Below are 15,366 nucleotides of genomic sequence, written 5' to 3'. Positions count from 1 at the left end.
TATGAGGTATGAGATGGAGGGTGGATCGCCGACCTCCTAGTTCCCCAACTTGACATCATCGTTACCTATATCTAAGACGGCGTAACGAATCCACGCTGAGCAGTCATGGGAAGAAATCGATAGCTCTCAGGAAATTTAATCTGGTATGTGCACTACCTATTATAAGAAACCAGTGAGCCATCAGGATGTATTTCAAAAGACTTCGCCATGGGCTTTATCGAGACTTAACTATAACTACCCAGAGAGATGATATAATAACACCTTCATATTACAATATAAACTCCGAGAGAAAAGACTACTCCTTATTCAAAGTAACCCTCAACGACGGCGACGTGACGCTAACAACCTTCCCATTAGAATCCACATTGAAAATCAACTCATCCACAGCCGCCGACCCGTATATGACGGACTCAATGGACACCCACGTCCCGCATTCGGTCGAGAACATCTTATTGTCATTTCTCGGAGCATCCGCATCTTCGAACATCGCTTTAAACGCCACACGCTTCCCGCCGTTTTCCGCTGGCCCCTCGAGGCCGCTTGGGTAGAGCCTGATACGGGGCGTAACTGGGGAATACTGGTTTTGCAACACTGTTGCGATCCAAGCGAAGTCCGTTCCATTGCTAAACCATTGGGATATGCTTAGTCCGGGGAGTTTGTCGGTGGTGATGGTCATCGACGAGTTTATTTTGTTGCTGGGATAAACGTAGTGTCCGCTATATTGGGCCCCTGCTTCAGCACGAGCAGCCTCTTCTATCGCTGGGAGAATATGCTCTCCGATGGTATCTATTTCTATGTAAGCGTCTCTATGACTTAAAACTACTAATATTTCAATATACGTACCAGCAAGACTAAACCCTGCGTTTCCCGGAAGCTCACCAGCCAGGAGGACGGTTATGCCTATGTCAAAATCTGGTAGAATGGCCAAGAGAGCACTGTAGTCTCCAATATTCCCGGCTTTGTTGAAAGCCGTAGTATAGCGGTATGTGTCTTCTAGCTTGATCCTCCTGGCGCCCCAAGGCATCCCGACCATGGCGAGTGGGTCGGATGAGAAAGCGAAGGGCTTAAGCCATCGCCTTGTAGATACGGGCGAGAGCAGCTTATAACTGAGGATTGCCCGTCCCAGTGTAGATACATCCTTAGCCGAGGCGTACATGTTCCCAGTGCTTTATTTCGTGTTATTATCTTCAGCTAGGTGAATAAGTATCGAGAAGACCTACGCTACTGATTCACCAATATCAAAAGCCCAGCCTGTTTCATAATGATCCCCGGGGATAACACCGCGTGAGTCGTCTGGTGCTGTTAGGAATGTGTTGTTTAATCCTAGAGGCTTTATCACACTCTCTTCCATCAACGTCTGAAAGGTCTTTCCGGTTATCGTTTCGAGGGCATATCCGCTATACATTCTGGTTAACAAAGTATCAACAGTAGCATCTCTCATTTACTAACAGAAGCTGGAATGCAACGTTGGAGTACGCCGGTGTTTGGAAGGGAGCCAGAGATGGGTAGAATAAACTAATCCCATTGAAAAACTCTATCGAACTATTAGTACTCTGAATCCATATTCTATGCCATTCGCGACTCACGCGCTCGGTCGCAAGTAGGATACGCCCCGCACTATAAGATCTAACGTCAATAAATTACCTATACAGCCGGAGTTAATACTCTCGAGGCACTTACAGGAGGCTTTTCGTCTTGAGTCAAAGGCGGAAATCCGTACTGTATCACATAGTCTCTTGTCTCCTTCGACTGTGTCAATTCTCCAAGCAACGCATCTACTATGGATTAGCGAGAGCTTACTGATTTTAGGATTGATACTAACATTCTCGGGGGATACCCGTCAATTGCGTTGCAAGACCTCCAAGAGTAAGTTCATCCCACGCCACGTAGTTGACTGGATCTGATCGGTTTGCTAAAGCTTGAAGCTCAGGTACATACTTGGTGATTGGCTCGTTCCAGAGCTTGTCGCCAGCATTGATCAGGAACGAGTATATCGTATAAATCTTAGTCAAGCTCCCGAGTCTGAATACAGTGTTCTCATCAACTTCCTTTACTCCCGTGCTATTCTGGCTTGCAAGGTTTGGCGCTGTATGTGATAGTGAGAATAGGGGCTCCGGCTCGTTCGCCGAGAAGACTTGTACTGATATAGAGTAATTCTGAGCTTTCGCAGTGACATTAGCGAACGCGTCTTTCAGAGTTGCCACTGCGGCCTTGATCGCTTCGCTCTTAGACGGTTGGAGAGGCTTAGGAAAAGCAGGTCCGTCAATGGGGCATGTCGGAGAAGCAGCTGTAATAGACACAATCGAGCCTACCACGACACCGAGCCTGAGGAAACGCATCTTGCAGTAGTGAAGTCTAGATGAACGAAAGAGCGATAACCGTAGTATTAAGGACGCAGATTCGTCCTTGGCGGTGTCATTATTTGGCCTGAACTATTAAAAAAAAAGAAGAAAAAAAGCAACTCTCGAAGACGCGAGCAGGGTTCGACGCCAAGGAATACCCAAATTTCGTGCCCAGATCGTTGGGATCCTATATTGACGAGGTATACAGTGTCCCGCTAGCCAATGACAATATGAATTCTTGCCATGGCTAAAAGCAGAGTTCCGTACCCTGACGACTGAACTTGGGGTAGCTATATATACTACCGTATTAGTATACGAGGCGGTGGGATTCTAGATTCGAAAATAAAGGTATTGCAGATTCGGTCTAGAGCTTAGATAGGCGTGCTGTCGTCTGTCTCACTATCATCTATCTCTAGAGTGAGATCGGCAGTGCAGCATCGAGTGATGTCTTGGCAGATTCACACCATGATGGCAAAGGGGCTCTGTGACCTTCCTATCTAGAATTTGAACCATTAAGAAACGTGATAAGAATGTTTGTATATATATGGGTACCTTATAGCTTGATAATAAATTGGCCCATCGGAGCATATGTCATAGAAATACTGTTCAGCATAACGCTTTCCTTTGAGAATAATTAAGATGCTCAACATAGACTTGCTAATTCATGGCCCCGAGATAACCCATGACGTGTTCAGTAAGGTAGTGAGATCAAACCCTAAGAGTCAAAAAACCCGGATTTACTCTATGGTTCCGACTTACAACCCCCGTCTTCGCGGGTAAAGTCGAACGCGTAACGCTGCTACCGTTATGGTGACAACCATTTGTCTTGGCGTTTATATTGCGACGTAAGACTGCCCGGTGCCCACCGCCGGAAGAAGACTCAGTCCTACCCGAAAAAGGAACATGCCGTGGACCGTTCTCATAGAAGTAATTTAAGTTGGGAATCTAGAAGATAAGTCATGCGCCCGGTTACAGGGTTTCAAATATTGCGTAATGCTATATGCTATACACATACCTATGGTCTGCTTCATTTGTTATCAGGTAGTATAATAGTATATATACGAAACGGTGTCCAATGACGAGTTAGCATACGATACTATAATCAGAGTCTCACTAGATATACGATGTTAATATTACCTAGGTACCTAGACATGCCTTGTGAACTTACGTAGAATTCAACAGTCTAGTGCGTAGGTATAATAATATCTTGCTCTTGCGTTATTAATAGTATTCATGGACGTGACGGCTGCAGTGATAACGCGTAGGTAATACGTCTCCCCCAAGACTGAGGTAGGTAAGCAGTTGAGAGCTCCTATCCAAGACGTCTTTTTATACTTCCACTTCCAGAAATCCATATTATACTAGACGGATTTGATAGAACCATCGTAATTAATGAGCATATTTTTACTGATAATCGAAATGGATATTTCTACTCAAGCCTTATTTATCGAATAAAGGTAGTTTAATAAAAGGTATATGGACCTTTGGCAGCCTGTTGGTGAATTTTCAACTAAGCAACCGATAATGTACGAGGCTAAACATGAAGTGTTTTTCATAGAGTTAATTCCATGACAAGACAAGTTTTTCGATATAAGTGCTGTTTAATTTATCCACGTAATTCCCTATATGACGCGCTGAATGGTGAATGATGTGAAGGTATCCCATAGTATTGAAGCCCTATCAGTACGGATTATGTGTAGGGGGCCAACTTAATCATTGTCATATTAATCTAAACTAATATAATGTTAAGAAGCATGCTCCTATGAGTTTTTCTTTTTAGAGAATTGTGTAGTGAATAGTAGAGGAGTTTGCTAGAGATATGTCACGGGAAATGGTATAAGACACCTAAACCTAGACACGTGAGAGAGTGAATCAAAATGATCAGTATGACAGTGTGATCTGGATAGATGGTGAACGTTGTTGCAAGTTCGGATCCATGTGACTTTTGCTACACAATTTCGATGTGGAAATTGGCCCTGACGCATCCTATTCAGGCAGGTGATTTCCATGGGCAGCACCCTTCACCGCGGCGGCTTCTGGCATATCGCGGCGTCTCATGTATGTTTGCTTAGATTTTTGGACTTCATATATAAATCTCACTGGCCAGGACCAACACATTCTGCCTGGAAAGTTCAAGAAATTTTACTCTTACAGAATTAACAGGCACCAATTCTATTTGTGAATACCAACATACGCATCGTCTTGATACAGTATACCACTACCCCAACAGCAGAGCCAAGATGTATCTACTCACACTTATCGCGACGACACTCAGTGTCTCAGGCTTAGTAGCAGCAGTCAAACTACCCAATCTCGACGGAACTTTCATGAAGCGTGAGGTCCAGCACCCGAACGGCAGCACAGTAGACGTATATCTTCGAGATTCATTCCGCCACGCCAACGACAAGCGCTTCTACAAGACCTTCCACAACGACACGGAGTACACTCACACCGAAATATGCTTCGAGACTAATTTCGTTCCGACCACCACCGCGGACTCGGCACTTTGCGATGACTGCTCGGCCATCGAGACAGGGCTGAAGGAAAATTCCGGCTTCTTCGAAACGGGCGATTACAGCGGTACTAACCTCAACTTCCTCGCTGTGTGTGGAACCTGCGCGTTTGGGGTGAAACGTCTTGACGGGTCAAGCGCGCGAGTCGACATTGGCAGTAGAGACGTCGTGGACAATCTCGACTCGGCTATCATTAGGTTAGTGTTGTTCTTAACTCACACGCCATCTATCTACAATGTTATAAAATATAGACTTACATGAAATAACAGATTTGCTCGCGGAGGCCATGTAGGCGTTACTGGTAACTTCACATGCCAGTCGGCCCCTATCAACTGGGCAATAGTGAGAGCACCTTGATTATGCGTTAGGCCGAGCCCGTAAACACGGGCAGGTAATCTGGGAAGAGCTTAGTCGCGATGGCATATGTCGTCAGATAGATAGTTATTTTTATTTTAGTTGATTGCATTCCATGTTAATAGACATCGAATTATGATGACTTGTTGTTTTGCACCCCCCTATGGTTGTATTTTTAAATAGAATGGATATGGTAAATGGCAATATGCATCCCTCGTATAGAGACATGGACTTTTATTATTCTTAAATACGACCAAAATTAAAGATATACTATCAGACTCGAAGCTTTAGGAAGGCAACCTTGATCTCAATAATTATGTAAGACTTTCATGGACTTAAAATCAAGATAATACCTAGCTTATCACTCACATGGGTACCTAGTTGTCCACTTTTAGGCCGACTATTCGGTCAACCCTCCCCTATCTATGAGGTACCTATCCTAGGCTCATCTAAGTATGCTGGACTGTCCTCGTTGGGTAGTATAACTGAGCAAAGAGAACAGCAAAAGGGTCGGCAAAAGGCAATGGTGAGGATTTATGAGAAGACCACGAGAGCCAATAGCATTGCAACTTATGTTTATTAGCGGTGTCAAATACTCGACATTTGTTCTCTTGATTACGTCCGAAACAAGACCACATCTTGTAGAATTGGAGGGACTACAGAGAGATTACATTTCCTAGCTCTGTCGAGAAATATGGCATTCGAGTCATCGAAGAACTTGTTATATATCCTTCATTGATCACCACTTAGCCTCCTTGCGGCTCAGGAAACCCTTAAGTATACCGACAATCTTCTCAAGAGCAGCCAAATAGGTTCTCAACTCGGTGGAAACCTTGTCCTGGTCCTCCCCTAGCTTGGGGTAGAAGTCTTTGCGGTAGGGGCAGGCACTCATAGCAGCGGAGAAAACGGGCTTAATGAGAAGTCCGTGGTGGGGTTTGAGGGTCGAGCCGTATGCGTTTCGGAAAGAGGCAGAGAGCTCTTCGGATTCCTGAGCCAAGTTCTGGCTTAGGGCAATGCAAGTGAATTCCAATCCTCTGGTAAAGAAGTCAGTCAGGCGAGGAAGCTTATGTAGGGGTAGTTTGGGCATCATCATACCGTGTCAGCCATACGAGACCTTCCGTGGCGACGTGCTTCTTCGTCTTTAGCTCGTTGATGCAGAGAGCTTGTAAGGTCTCAGATTCAGCAGGAGCAGCAAGCTGACGATCCCGGATTTTCTTTTTGTGTGTTAGTGCCTCCTATTTCTCAGGCTAACTATTGGGCTTTGGTCTTACCTTGACGTTGCCCAACATATCAGACTTGACGGGCGAGAAGGCGACGGATCCAAGGACGTCTATTAGGAGGTGACGATGAGTAAATAGTACCACTAATATTTAGGAATCCAGTAGACGTACCGAACATGGTCGTTAGGGACTCGGCGGCTTCGAGGAACTCGGTAGTAGAGATGGCATTGTCGTTGTCTGCGTCAATGGGTACATCGACAAACGACTTCTTGAAGGTCTGAAGTAGAGTACCACCGGGGGGAAACGCAGGGGCAGACATGGCTGTAGTTGGTTGGTTAAGATGTTGAGGAACTGGCTAGACGAGAAAATGTCAATGTCTCAGAAGTTGATTATAGAGAGAATAGGAAGAGAGGAAGAATATACCTTTTTTATGAAATAGAGATGTGAATTACCTAAGGCAAACACAAGAAGGGGCGGTCAATGAAGCAATGAAGTAGATTGGTAGAATAGGGGTAGCTTCAGGTACTAATCTGCATTCGTGTATGCGTATTGTTACAAAAGTAAATAGGTTAGGTACACTAGCGTCTGGGTGAGGGCTGGAGGGGTGTTACTCAAAGAGGGGCAGCGGGGGCGGGGTTGTGGTTGGCCACAGCGTGGTACGTAACCTACCTTACCGTAATATGGGGGGTAGCAGTAGCCGCATATATACCGCTTATTAAATCGTAGCCGTACTTATCCCACTCAATGCAATAAGCGGCTCCCGATTCTTACGTTTAAAGAGTTAAGTGACTCAAATATTTAAGTGGTAATATTACCGCTTACGGTTTAAACGCTCCAAATATTTGGGGCGCTAGGCCATGATGAGCCGTACTAGCGCGACTCTAACCAATGAGCGGCTTTTGCGCCGCTCGCATCTCTGCGCCGCTCCCGATTTGAGCGGCTCCCCCGTATTGAGCGGTACGGACAGGGTATTATTACATATACCCGGGCCGCACAGACCAGGTTATACCCCATAATTACAAGTCCATACGCGTGCCCGTAATATGTAACATAATATGCCCGTAGTCTATTTGAAAAACACGTAACCTTCCAATTAAATCAATTGTACCGTAACCCGTAACTTGTAATCGCTATTGTAATCGCTCGCTATTGTAACCGCTATTGTAATCGCTATTGTAATTGTTACCAAAAAAGTCATACAAGTAGATTCCCATATAAAAACGTATGGGAATATACCTTTTAATTTTTATATGCACTTACCTGGAGCGGTGCACGTGCCGCTCCCTGGTGGGAGCCGCTCAAATCGGGAGCGGCGCAGAGATGCGAGCGGCGCAAAAAGTGTGAGAGGCGCACGAGCCGCTCATTGGTCGAGCGGCTTACAGTGCAAGAGCGGCGCACCAGTTGTACCACTCAAAAAAAATTGATTGGCTCCTAGCGCTGATGCGTATGAATTTGGTGAGCTTCACGTTTTTCCCTAACATCTGGGAGCGGCTCATACCTGGGAGCCGTATATATACTGTATATATACGGCTACCACTACCCCCCCAAAGACGCTAAGGTACATTGATATCATTCACTAGCCACAGATCTACAGTGGCTCGAGTGGCTAACCTGCTAGGTTACATGGTGTAACTGGGCACTCAATGCTTTGCTGCATTCAGGTTCAGGTGTCCCTCGAGACACGAATGACGTCACGCCGTTTCTTTAAGCTTAAGCTGAGCAATTGATAGGGTGTAATACTTGGACGCGTCCAATAAACTGATCTTGTGACTATAATCAATTTTAGCCAAGCACCTAGGTTATTGCGTTCTTGATTATTTCTTACTTGTAAAAGATCAAGACCAACAGCCCACAAGATCTTATTGTATCTCGGATGTCGGACGTTAAATGACTTACAGGTACCTAACATAACGTACATTCGTGGTTCTTTCGCAAGATCGGTCCCGTTTTATAATCCTTGGCTCTTATAAGTCTTGGCCTTGCCAGGTATCTACATGTATCTACGTAAGAGGTAGGTACCTACATAATAAGCAAACTACAACACTTAAAAACTAGCCTGCTAAGGCTGCAAAATCATTTTTATTGACTGAATCTTTTCAGCTACTAAAGAAAGGCATAATAAGGGATCGGCATTTGTAAATACCAGCAGATGTGTGCCGCATTGCCGTGATACAACTCCAAACTTGGTAATACTTAGACGAATCCATCCCATCATTTAAAGTGCTATATATGTGTTACGGCTCGACGCTCGTATCTTTATTTTCTTTTTTTCTTGTTAGCAATCTAGAACTAAAAAAGAACCGGCTTCTCATCCTAGGTAAGTTAGTCTCTATTTTTACCAATTTACCAACATGGTATTACCCGTTTCAAGACAAGTTATCAGCCACTTATGACGACGCTCTTTTTATATGCCCTATATCGCTTTCACACAAGATGTTCCTATATAACATGTTTCTAACATTTCTTCATACATCAGGTAGTTTACTATATTCCCACCAATTTAATCTCTGGTGGTCACTCCTATTTGATTTTTATTTGATTTTTTCAATTGCTACAAGTAGAGCCAGAGCTCACCCCTGACTCCTTTGCGTAGTGATCATATAAGTTCACTGTGCAACCCACCTCAACAATCCCCTCCGACTTTCCTCGACGTCATCATTTTTACTGAAGCTGTTCTTATAATCATAGAATAAGTATATGCCGGTTCACAATGGCCGGCTCCCATGAAAATAGTGACGGACATGGCCACTCAGATGTTTCGGATAAGCTAAAACATCCATTCCATGAGTTAAAGGAGAAGCTGAGGGACACACATTTGCATGATGCCAAAATCAGCCTCATTCACCAAAAGTACGTCTCGGCGCTCGTTAGTACCACTTTTCAACCAAGTATATTAATATTATATTAGGCATAAATTTGGAAAACTCGCCAATCTCGTAAGTCGCTCTTGTATTAGTTAGTACCAACCACTGTCACGAACATGAACACTCATTAGGGCACGTATATAGTTTAATCCGCAGCACCGTCATGACGAAGACCACGAAAAGGCGACGGATGATAAACGGAATAAGATCGCCGAGAATCACCGCTTCAACTCATACTTTCCAGAACGTGACGGAAATCTCATCAAATGGTATGTCGATGGGAGAAATTACTTCTGGGTGAGTTTAACAATAAGTTACAACATCTCTCTGACAGCCGAGCTCATCTACTTTTATAGGCTGTATCGGAAGCTTTAGAACAGGCGAAAGAGACCATTTACATTGCAGACTGGTGGCTTTCTCCCGAGCTGTTCCTTCGCAGACCTCCATATTTCAATCAAGAATGGCGGTTAGACAGGATCTTGAAGCGCCGTGCCGAGGCTGGTGTGAAGATTTTTGTTATCGTATACCGTGAAGTCGAAGCTGCAATAACATGCAACTCGGCGCATACCAAACATGCGCTGCAAAGTCTATGTCCCGAGGGTTCACCGGGTTTTGGAAACATTACTGTCATGCGGCATCCGGACCACAATTTTCTGGAAAACGCTGCAGACATGACTTTCTACTGGGCGCACCATGAGAAATTCATTGTTATCGACTACGAGATGGCTTTTATTGGAGGCCTAGACCTTTGCTTCGGCCGCTGGGATGACCATCAGCATATACTCTCCGATTGCCACCCGGAAGGGGTCCGCAACGAAGTCTGGCCGGGTCAAGACTTCAACAATAATCGTATCATGGATTTTCAGAACGTCCAGGATTGGAAACAGAATGAACTAAGCAAGGCCGACTATGGACGAATGCCCTGGCACGATGTTTCCATGGGGGTGATTGGACCCTGCGTTTATGATATCGCAGAGCATTTCGTCCAGCGGTGGAACTTCATCAAGAGAGACAAGTATAAACGCGATGACAGATTTGACTGGCTAATGCTACGGGGGCGTGAAGGCGAGGATGAAGACCTCGTGGGCGTACAGCGCCCGAAACATCCAGTTGGTAAATACGTACTTCATCCCCTAACACATATGGAGACGAAGAACCTCAACAACCGAGGAACCGTCCACGCTCAGATCGTCCGAAGCAGTACCGACTGGTCTAGTGGCATATTAACGGATCATACCATTCAAAACGCATACTCGGAAATCATTCGTAACGCCCAGCATTATGTATACATCGAGAATCAGTTCTTCATCACTGCCACTGGCGACCAGCAATCCCCCATCCATAATACGGTAGGGAGGGCAATTGTAGATGCTTGTGTAAGAGCTGGTAAGGAAAGGAGAAAATTCAGGGTTATTATCGTTATCCCTGCTGTCCCGGGGTTCGCTGGTGATCTACGAGATGATGCGGCGACCGGAACACGTGCCATTATGGATTATCAGTATAAATCGATATGCCGTGGCGAACATTCAATCTTCGAACAGATTCGTGCCCAAGGTGTTGATCCTACCGACCATATATTCATCTTCAACTTGCGCTCATACGATCGCTTGAACAAGACACCTGCAATTAAGAAGCAAGAAGAGGTATCCGGCGTGAAGTATCAAGAAGTCCAACGTGCCGAAGCAGAGGAAGTTATGGGTGAAGGAATTTACGGCAATGAAGATGTCGAGGGCGAACGGGACGAACATATGGGCAAAAGAGAGGAGCAGAAGGAGATGCATGAAAACACCAAGAGCGCTGAGGCTAAGCGTCGCTTTGAAGCCGCGAGGCAAGAGGGCCAAGATACTAAGTCTGCTTCTAGCGTCGCTCATCATGCGATGGCCAATACCGGCAAACTTTCGGAGGAGATTTGGGAGGATGATCCTCAAGAGGAGGTCGACAACTGGATCCAAGAGGAACTATACATCCATGCTAAACTCTTGATAGCAGATGATCGCATCGTGATATGCGGATCAAGCAACTTAAATGATAGAAGCCAACTGGGTACCCACGATAGCGAGCTATCAATTGTAATGGAGGATACCGACAAGATTCAGAGCATCATGGATGGGCAGCCCTTTGAAGCAGGGAAGCACGCCGCTACCTTGCGACGATACCTCTGGCGAGAACATCTAGGTCTACTTCCACCACAACCGCACGACGCGAGTAATGACCCGAACGCGCAACCACCTGGAGAGGACTCACCTAACGATATTTGGGATAAGGACGAGAGTTACAAGTTCGTCGAGGATCCCATGAGCGACCCTCTGTGGGATATGTGGACTACAAACGCGACGACGAACACAGAGACATTTAGACATCTATTTCACGCGGATCCGGATGATCACGGTGAGTTTTTACTAGGCTCGGAGGAACAGCCGGGAAAGTATCCGTATCTAATCTAATTATAGTGAAAACATTCGACGACTATAACACCTTCCTACCACCCAAGGGCGTCAAAGCCGGCCACATATTCGACAGATACCTCCCGCCAGAAGATATTCGGGCAAAGCTGGACCAGATAAAGGGGCACCTCGTGTGGATGCCGCTGGACTACTTGAGAGATGTTAACATGGCTGAAACGGGGCTGCAGGTTAACTCGTGGACAGAAAGCGTGTATACGTAATGTGGCGATATAGGACGAGAGCTAGGGGCTTGGATATCTGCTACTGTTTGCGACGGGTGTAGGTGAGGTAATGAGGCGTTCTGTTATGGGCTTTAACGTGGTGATCTACGGCTTACAAGGTGTTGGCAAGGCGGTTTACTATGAAATAAGCCTCTAGTATTCTTGTATTCCAAAGCCTTGACGTAGTGATTGTTGGCTATGCTAGATCTTATAGAAATAATTCAAGATAAATAATCCATTTTCTGTTCTAGGCAAATATATTATATGAAAATACCAACGTCATACAGGATTTTAGGACGTGCCAATCTACCCAAGGCTTGACAGTAACGGGTAAGGGTATATCGTAGTCAGCCCTACGAAAGCTCGGCGTGTCTAAAATCAACAATCTAGCTAAGGCACAGCATTCCCGGCGAAGACATAATGCCCGAAAATTCAGCCCTCTACGACAGCGGCGTCTTATAATCCGCGCCCTGCCTTCTTCGACGTCAGGTACGCCGTTGGTGATTGGTGGGTAGCCGATGCCCGCCGGGTGAATTTGGTGCTGGCCTCCAATTTCTACCGGACCCAAAACCAACCAATAGCGCACAGCTCGGTGCTCGTATCTCGGTGCATAATCCTGCGAGAGTTGGCTGTGCTTCCATGGCCTAGCTGCCGCCGATGTAACTCGTCGAGAGGAGAATAGGAAAGCTATAGATGCCCGTTATATACTTGGCTTCGTTCCTACGTGGCTTATCTGCGAGTATAAATGGATGTCCGGGCCTAAGCCTGGGTTCCTAGTAATTGTAGTCGTGAAGAGATAGTTCTAGACATATTCCGGTAGTCGAAGAATAATAGTTAACGTCCTCTCTCATAATAGCTATGTTGCGCTTAGTTTCCTGGGCCGCGGCCCTATCTACTTTGGTCGCTGGGCATCCGCTCGCCGAGTGCTCGTCTAAACCTGCGGCGTTTTTCTTAGCGGGCGATTCTACGACGGCGGTCGACGGCGGTTGGGGCGACGGCTTTCTCGCCGCGCTCAAGAGTCCGGCTTGGGGCGTGAATATCGGGAAGAGCGGCGCGACGACAGCGTCATTCTCCGCTGGCGGATACTGGGCCAATGTAACAAAACACCTGAAGGATAACGTGGGCAAATATGATTCCTACGTTACTATTAGTGTAAGGACACCAGACTGAGTATGGCATAAAAAGGGGGGCACGCGACACCCTTCTTACTGGACTCGATAATGATGTATGGCCTATAAGCTAACCGATGATACATTTATAGTTCGGACATAACGACCAGAAATCAACCAGCGGTGTCACCTTCGAGCAGTACCAAGCTAATCTAATTCGTTTCGCTAACGAGGTCAAGTCACTAGGTGGCACACCAGTGTGTATCCCCTATTATTCCCAGGGAGGGGGGAAGAGAACTTTGGGTGGAGTTGAAGAAAACACAGAAATGGGAATACAGAAGAGGCAAATACTAACGTAAAATCCAGCTGCTAACATCGTCACTCACACGCCGAGCCTTCCCCTCAAACGACGATCACAATGCCACGGATTCGCTGCACGACCAGCGTCTAGCAGCCATCGCGGCGGCCAAAGCGACGGACTCAACTGTCATCGATCTTAACGAGGCGAGTTTAAAGTACGTCAACGCGATCGGGAAGGAAGCCGCCTACGAATACAACTATGGTTCAGACAAGACGGACACGACGCATCTAAACGATCACGGAAGCATCGTGTTCGGTCGTATGGAGGCAGACCTGATCATCCGCGCAAAGCCATGCTTGGAGAAATATTTCACCCCTAACAAGACCCTGAGCGACGCTATTTGGAACAATCAACCTGCATGAGGATCTCAGGACTGACGGGATATTCTTGTTGAATTTGTGGCCATCTGACTTTTCTGGGTAGTGGTGATCATGTTAATAAGTACCTAGATTTAAGAGGTACCTATGCTTTCACGAAATGCGTAAACATCGCCTCGTGTTATTTTAGTCTACGCCATTGGTGTTGATTCCCCGTGCTCCCGGCTGACTGGAATGTAAAATTGTTGAAATTCAGATGTCCCACCCATGTAACATTATATTATATCCCCAATCACCATCCCCTTCCGGCCATCTTCTGCTCGGGCCTCATGCTGTTGACGCTAATACCAACCATTGCCTCGCCGAGGCCTTCACTACATTCGGCTAGGACTTTCGGGTCTCGGAAGTGTGTCGTGGCTCTCACGATAGCCTTAGCTCTCTTAGCTGCATCTCCGGATTTGAAAATACCGCTGCCGACGAAGACTCCGTCGCAGCCTAACTGCATCATCAATGCAGCGTCGGCGGGGGTTGCTACACCTCCAGCGGCGAAGTTGACTACTGGTAGGCGACCGAGTTCTGCGGTCTGCTTGAGCAACACAGCGTCACACTCAAATTCCCTCGCTAAGGCCCTGATGGCCAAATCACCACCCTCCTGAAGCGCGGATCTGGCCCGAGCAATGTCACGGTTAACCGTGCGTATATGCTTGACGGCTTCAACAACGTCTCCTGTACCAGCCTCGCCCTTGGTTCGAATCATGGCGGCGCCCTCAGCAATGCGCCTCAAGGCCTCGGGTAAGTTCCTGCAACCGCAGACGAAGGGTACCTTGAAAGGGCTTTTCTCGACGTGGAACGTATCGTCGGCGGGAGTAAGGACCTCGCTCTCGTCGATATAGTCCACGCCTAGGGCTTCGAGGATCTGGCACTCGACAAAATGACCAATACGGGCCTTAGCCATGACAGGAATAGTCACAGCTTCCTGGATCTCCTTGATCTTACCAGGGTCTGACATGCGCGCCACGCCGCCCTCTGCTCGGATATCGGCCGGGACACGCTCGAGGGCCATGACGGCGCAGGCTCCAGCTTCTTCAGCAATGCGGGCCTGAGCGGCGTCTGTTACGTCCATGATGACGCCTCCTTTCAGCATCTGGGCTAACCCTGCCTTGACGATGAAGTCAGACTTGGAAGAGGAAGGTATCGAGGAGCCATTGGCCGACGCCGAAGCGTTGTTTGCATCGTTACCCGTCATGATTGCTGGTTGAGTTGTTTCGGAGACGTGTATGGTATCCGAGGAGGCGATACTTTTGACTGGCTGAACTTTCTATTTCAGAGTCTGAACTCTTCAAGAGGCTCTTTAAATAGAAGAATATACGCAGGGGTAAAGGCGTTTAAGTCGGCACGGCACGTAAGTTATGACTGAGGGCGTCTGGGGAGAGGCAACAAGAGACGTGAGGATATCAGAATTTCTTCACTTACGGTTGGTACATCAGAATAACTTACTCATACATGCGTAGCTTGCCGTCTATACCCGTCTCCAAAGGCGGGAAATTTCAGAAGCCGGCCGAGCCTTATAGTCATTCAAGGTGACAAAAAAACAAAAAAAAGGGCTCATTCACCCAATCAG

At 46.6% G+C, this 15,366-nt stretch overlaps 6 protein-coding genes across 6 annotated transcripts; 3 read left to right on the top strand and 3 right to left on the bottom strand.

Annotated features, from left to right (window-relative positions):
* Positions 1-295: 295 nt before the first annotated feature.
* On the bottom strand, positions 296-2,339 carry F5Y00DRAFT_266626 (beta-lactamase/transpeptidase-like protein; the record flags this gene model as incomplete). The annotated part of the gene is made up of 7 exons (XM_048011967.1): positions 296-786; positions 844-1,166; positions 1,221-1,397; positions 1,450-1,534; positions 1,587-1,617; positions 1,681-1,775; positions 1,823-2,339. The coding sequence occupies 7 exons, from the start codon at positions 2,337-2,339 to the stop codon at positions 296-298; spliced, it is 1,719 nt and encodes a 572-aa protein (XP_047860311.1).
* Positions 2,340-4,249: 1,910 nt separating this feature from the next.
* F5Y00DRAFT_256061 (putative necrosis-inducing factor-domain-containing protein) lies at positions 4,250-5,212 on the top strand (the record flags this gene model as incomplete). Its single annotated transcript, XM_048010356.1, has 3 exons — positions 4,250-4,400; positions 4,554-5,052; positions 5,125-5,212. 3 exons carry the CDS (start codon positions 4,250-4,252, stop codon positions 5,210-5,212), a joined length of 738 nt encoding a protein of 245 aa, XP_047860310.1.
* A 558-nt stretch (positions 5,213-5,770) lies between these two features.
* On the bottom strand, positions 5,771-7,013 carry F5Y00DRAFT_248852 (het-c). The gene is made up of 5 exons (XM_048009508.1): positions 6,853-7,013; positions 6,601-6,784; positions 6,481-6,539; positions 6,305-6,423; positions 5,771-6,243 (listed from the first exon to the last, which is right to left on the bottom strand). The coding sequence occupies exons 2-5, from the start codon at positions 6,746-6,748 to the stop codon at positions 5,949-5,951; spliced, it is 621 nt and encodes a 206-aa protein (XP_047860309.1). The 5' UTR covers positions 6,749-6,784; positions 6,853-7,013; the 3' UTR covers positions 5,771-5,948.
* A 1,669-nt stretch (positions 7,014-8,682) lies between these two features.
* On the top strand, positions 8,683-12,210 carry F5Y00DRAFT_248851 (phospholipase D/nuclease). Its single transcript, XM_048009507.1, has 6 exons — positions 8,683-8,746; positions 8,906-9,279; positions 9,338-9,365; positions 9,438-9,590; positions 9,650-11,681; positions 11,744-12,210. The coding sequence occupies exons 2-6, from the start codon at positions 9,140-9,142 to the stop codon at positions 11,956-11,958; spliced, it is 2,568 nt and encodes an 855-aa protein (XP_047860308.1). The 5' UTR covers positions 8,683-8,746; positions 8,906-9,139; the 3' UTR covers positions 11,959-12,210.
* A 606-nt stretch (positions 12,211-12,816) lies between these two features.
* On the top strand, positions 12,817-13,790 carry F5Y00DRAFT_266622 (carbohydrate esterase family 12 protein; the record flags this gene model as incomplete). Its single annotated transcript, XM_048011966.1, has 3 exons — positions 12,817-13,110; positions 13,220-13,324; positions 13,434-13,790. The coding sequence occupies 3 exons, from the start codon at positions 12,817-12,819 to the stop codon at positions 13,788-13,790; spliced, it is 756 nt and encodes a 251-aa protein (XP_047860307.1).
* Positions 13,583-15,293, bottom strand: F5Y00DRAFT_200815 (SOR/SNZ family-domain-containing protein). The gene is made up of 2 exons (XM_048005339.1): positions 15,219-15,293; positions 13,583-15,054 (listed from the first exon to the last, which is right to left on the bottom strand). Exon 2 carries the CDS (start codon positions 14,989-14,991, stop codon positions 14,038-14,040), a length of 954 nt encoding a protein of 317 aa, XP_047860306.1. The 5' UTR covers positions 14,992-15,054; positions 15,219-15,293; the 3' UTR covers positions 13,583-14,037.
* Between the last annotated feature and the right edge of the window lie 73 nt (positions 15,294-15,366).

This window comes from Daldinia vernicosa (assembly GCF_022497035.1).
Source record: "Daldinia vernicosa strain CBS 139.73 unplaced genomic scaffold F5Y00scaffold_76, whole genome shotgun sequence".
Lineage (NCBI taxonomy): Eukaryota > Fungi > Ascomycota > Sordariomycetes > Xylariales > Hypoxylaceae > Daldinia > Daldinia vernicosa.
Note: the sequence above shows the minus strand (reverse complement) of the source record. Positions and strands in the feature narration are given on the sequence as shown.

What these genes read in the sequence shown, in the direction of transcription:
- F5Y00DRAFT_248852 (XM_048009508.1), bottom strand. Translation starts at nt 6,748, where the DNA reads ATGTCTGCCCCTGCGTTTCCCCCCGGTGGTACTCTACTTCAGACCTTC. An exon ending in GTCCCTAACGACCATGTTCG is followed by an intron (nt 6,540 to 6,600) that starts GTACGTCTACTG and finishes ACCTCCTAATAG; the next exon opens with ACGTCCTTGGATCCGTCGCC. An exon ending in ATATGTTGGGCAACGTCAAG is followed by an intron (nt 6,424 to 6,480) that starts GTAAGACCAAAG and finishes ACACACAAAAAG; the next exon opens with AAAATCCGGGATCGTCAGCT.
- F5Y00DRAFT_200815 (XM_048005339.1), bottom strand. Translation starts at nt 14,991, where the DNA reads ATGACGGGTAACGATGCAAACAACGCTTCGGCGTCGGCCAATGGCTCC.
- F5Y00DRAFT_248851 (XM_048009507.1), top strand. Translation starts at nt 9,140, where the DNA reads ATGGCCGGCTCCCATGAAAATAGTGACGGACATGGCCACTCAGATGTT. An exon ending in ATGGGAGAAATTACTTCTGG is followed by an intron (nt 9,591 to 9,649) that starts GTGAGTTTAACA and finishes CTACTTTTATAG; the next exon opens with GCTGTATCGGAAGCTTTAGA. An exon ending in CGCGGATCCGGATGATCACG is followed by an intron (nt 11,682 to 11,743) that starts GTGAGTTTTTAC and finishes ATCTAATTATAG; the next exon opens with TGAAAACATTCGACGACTAT.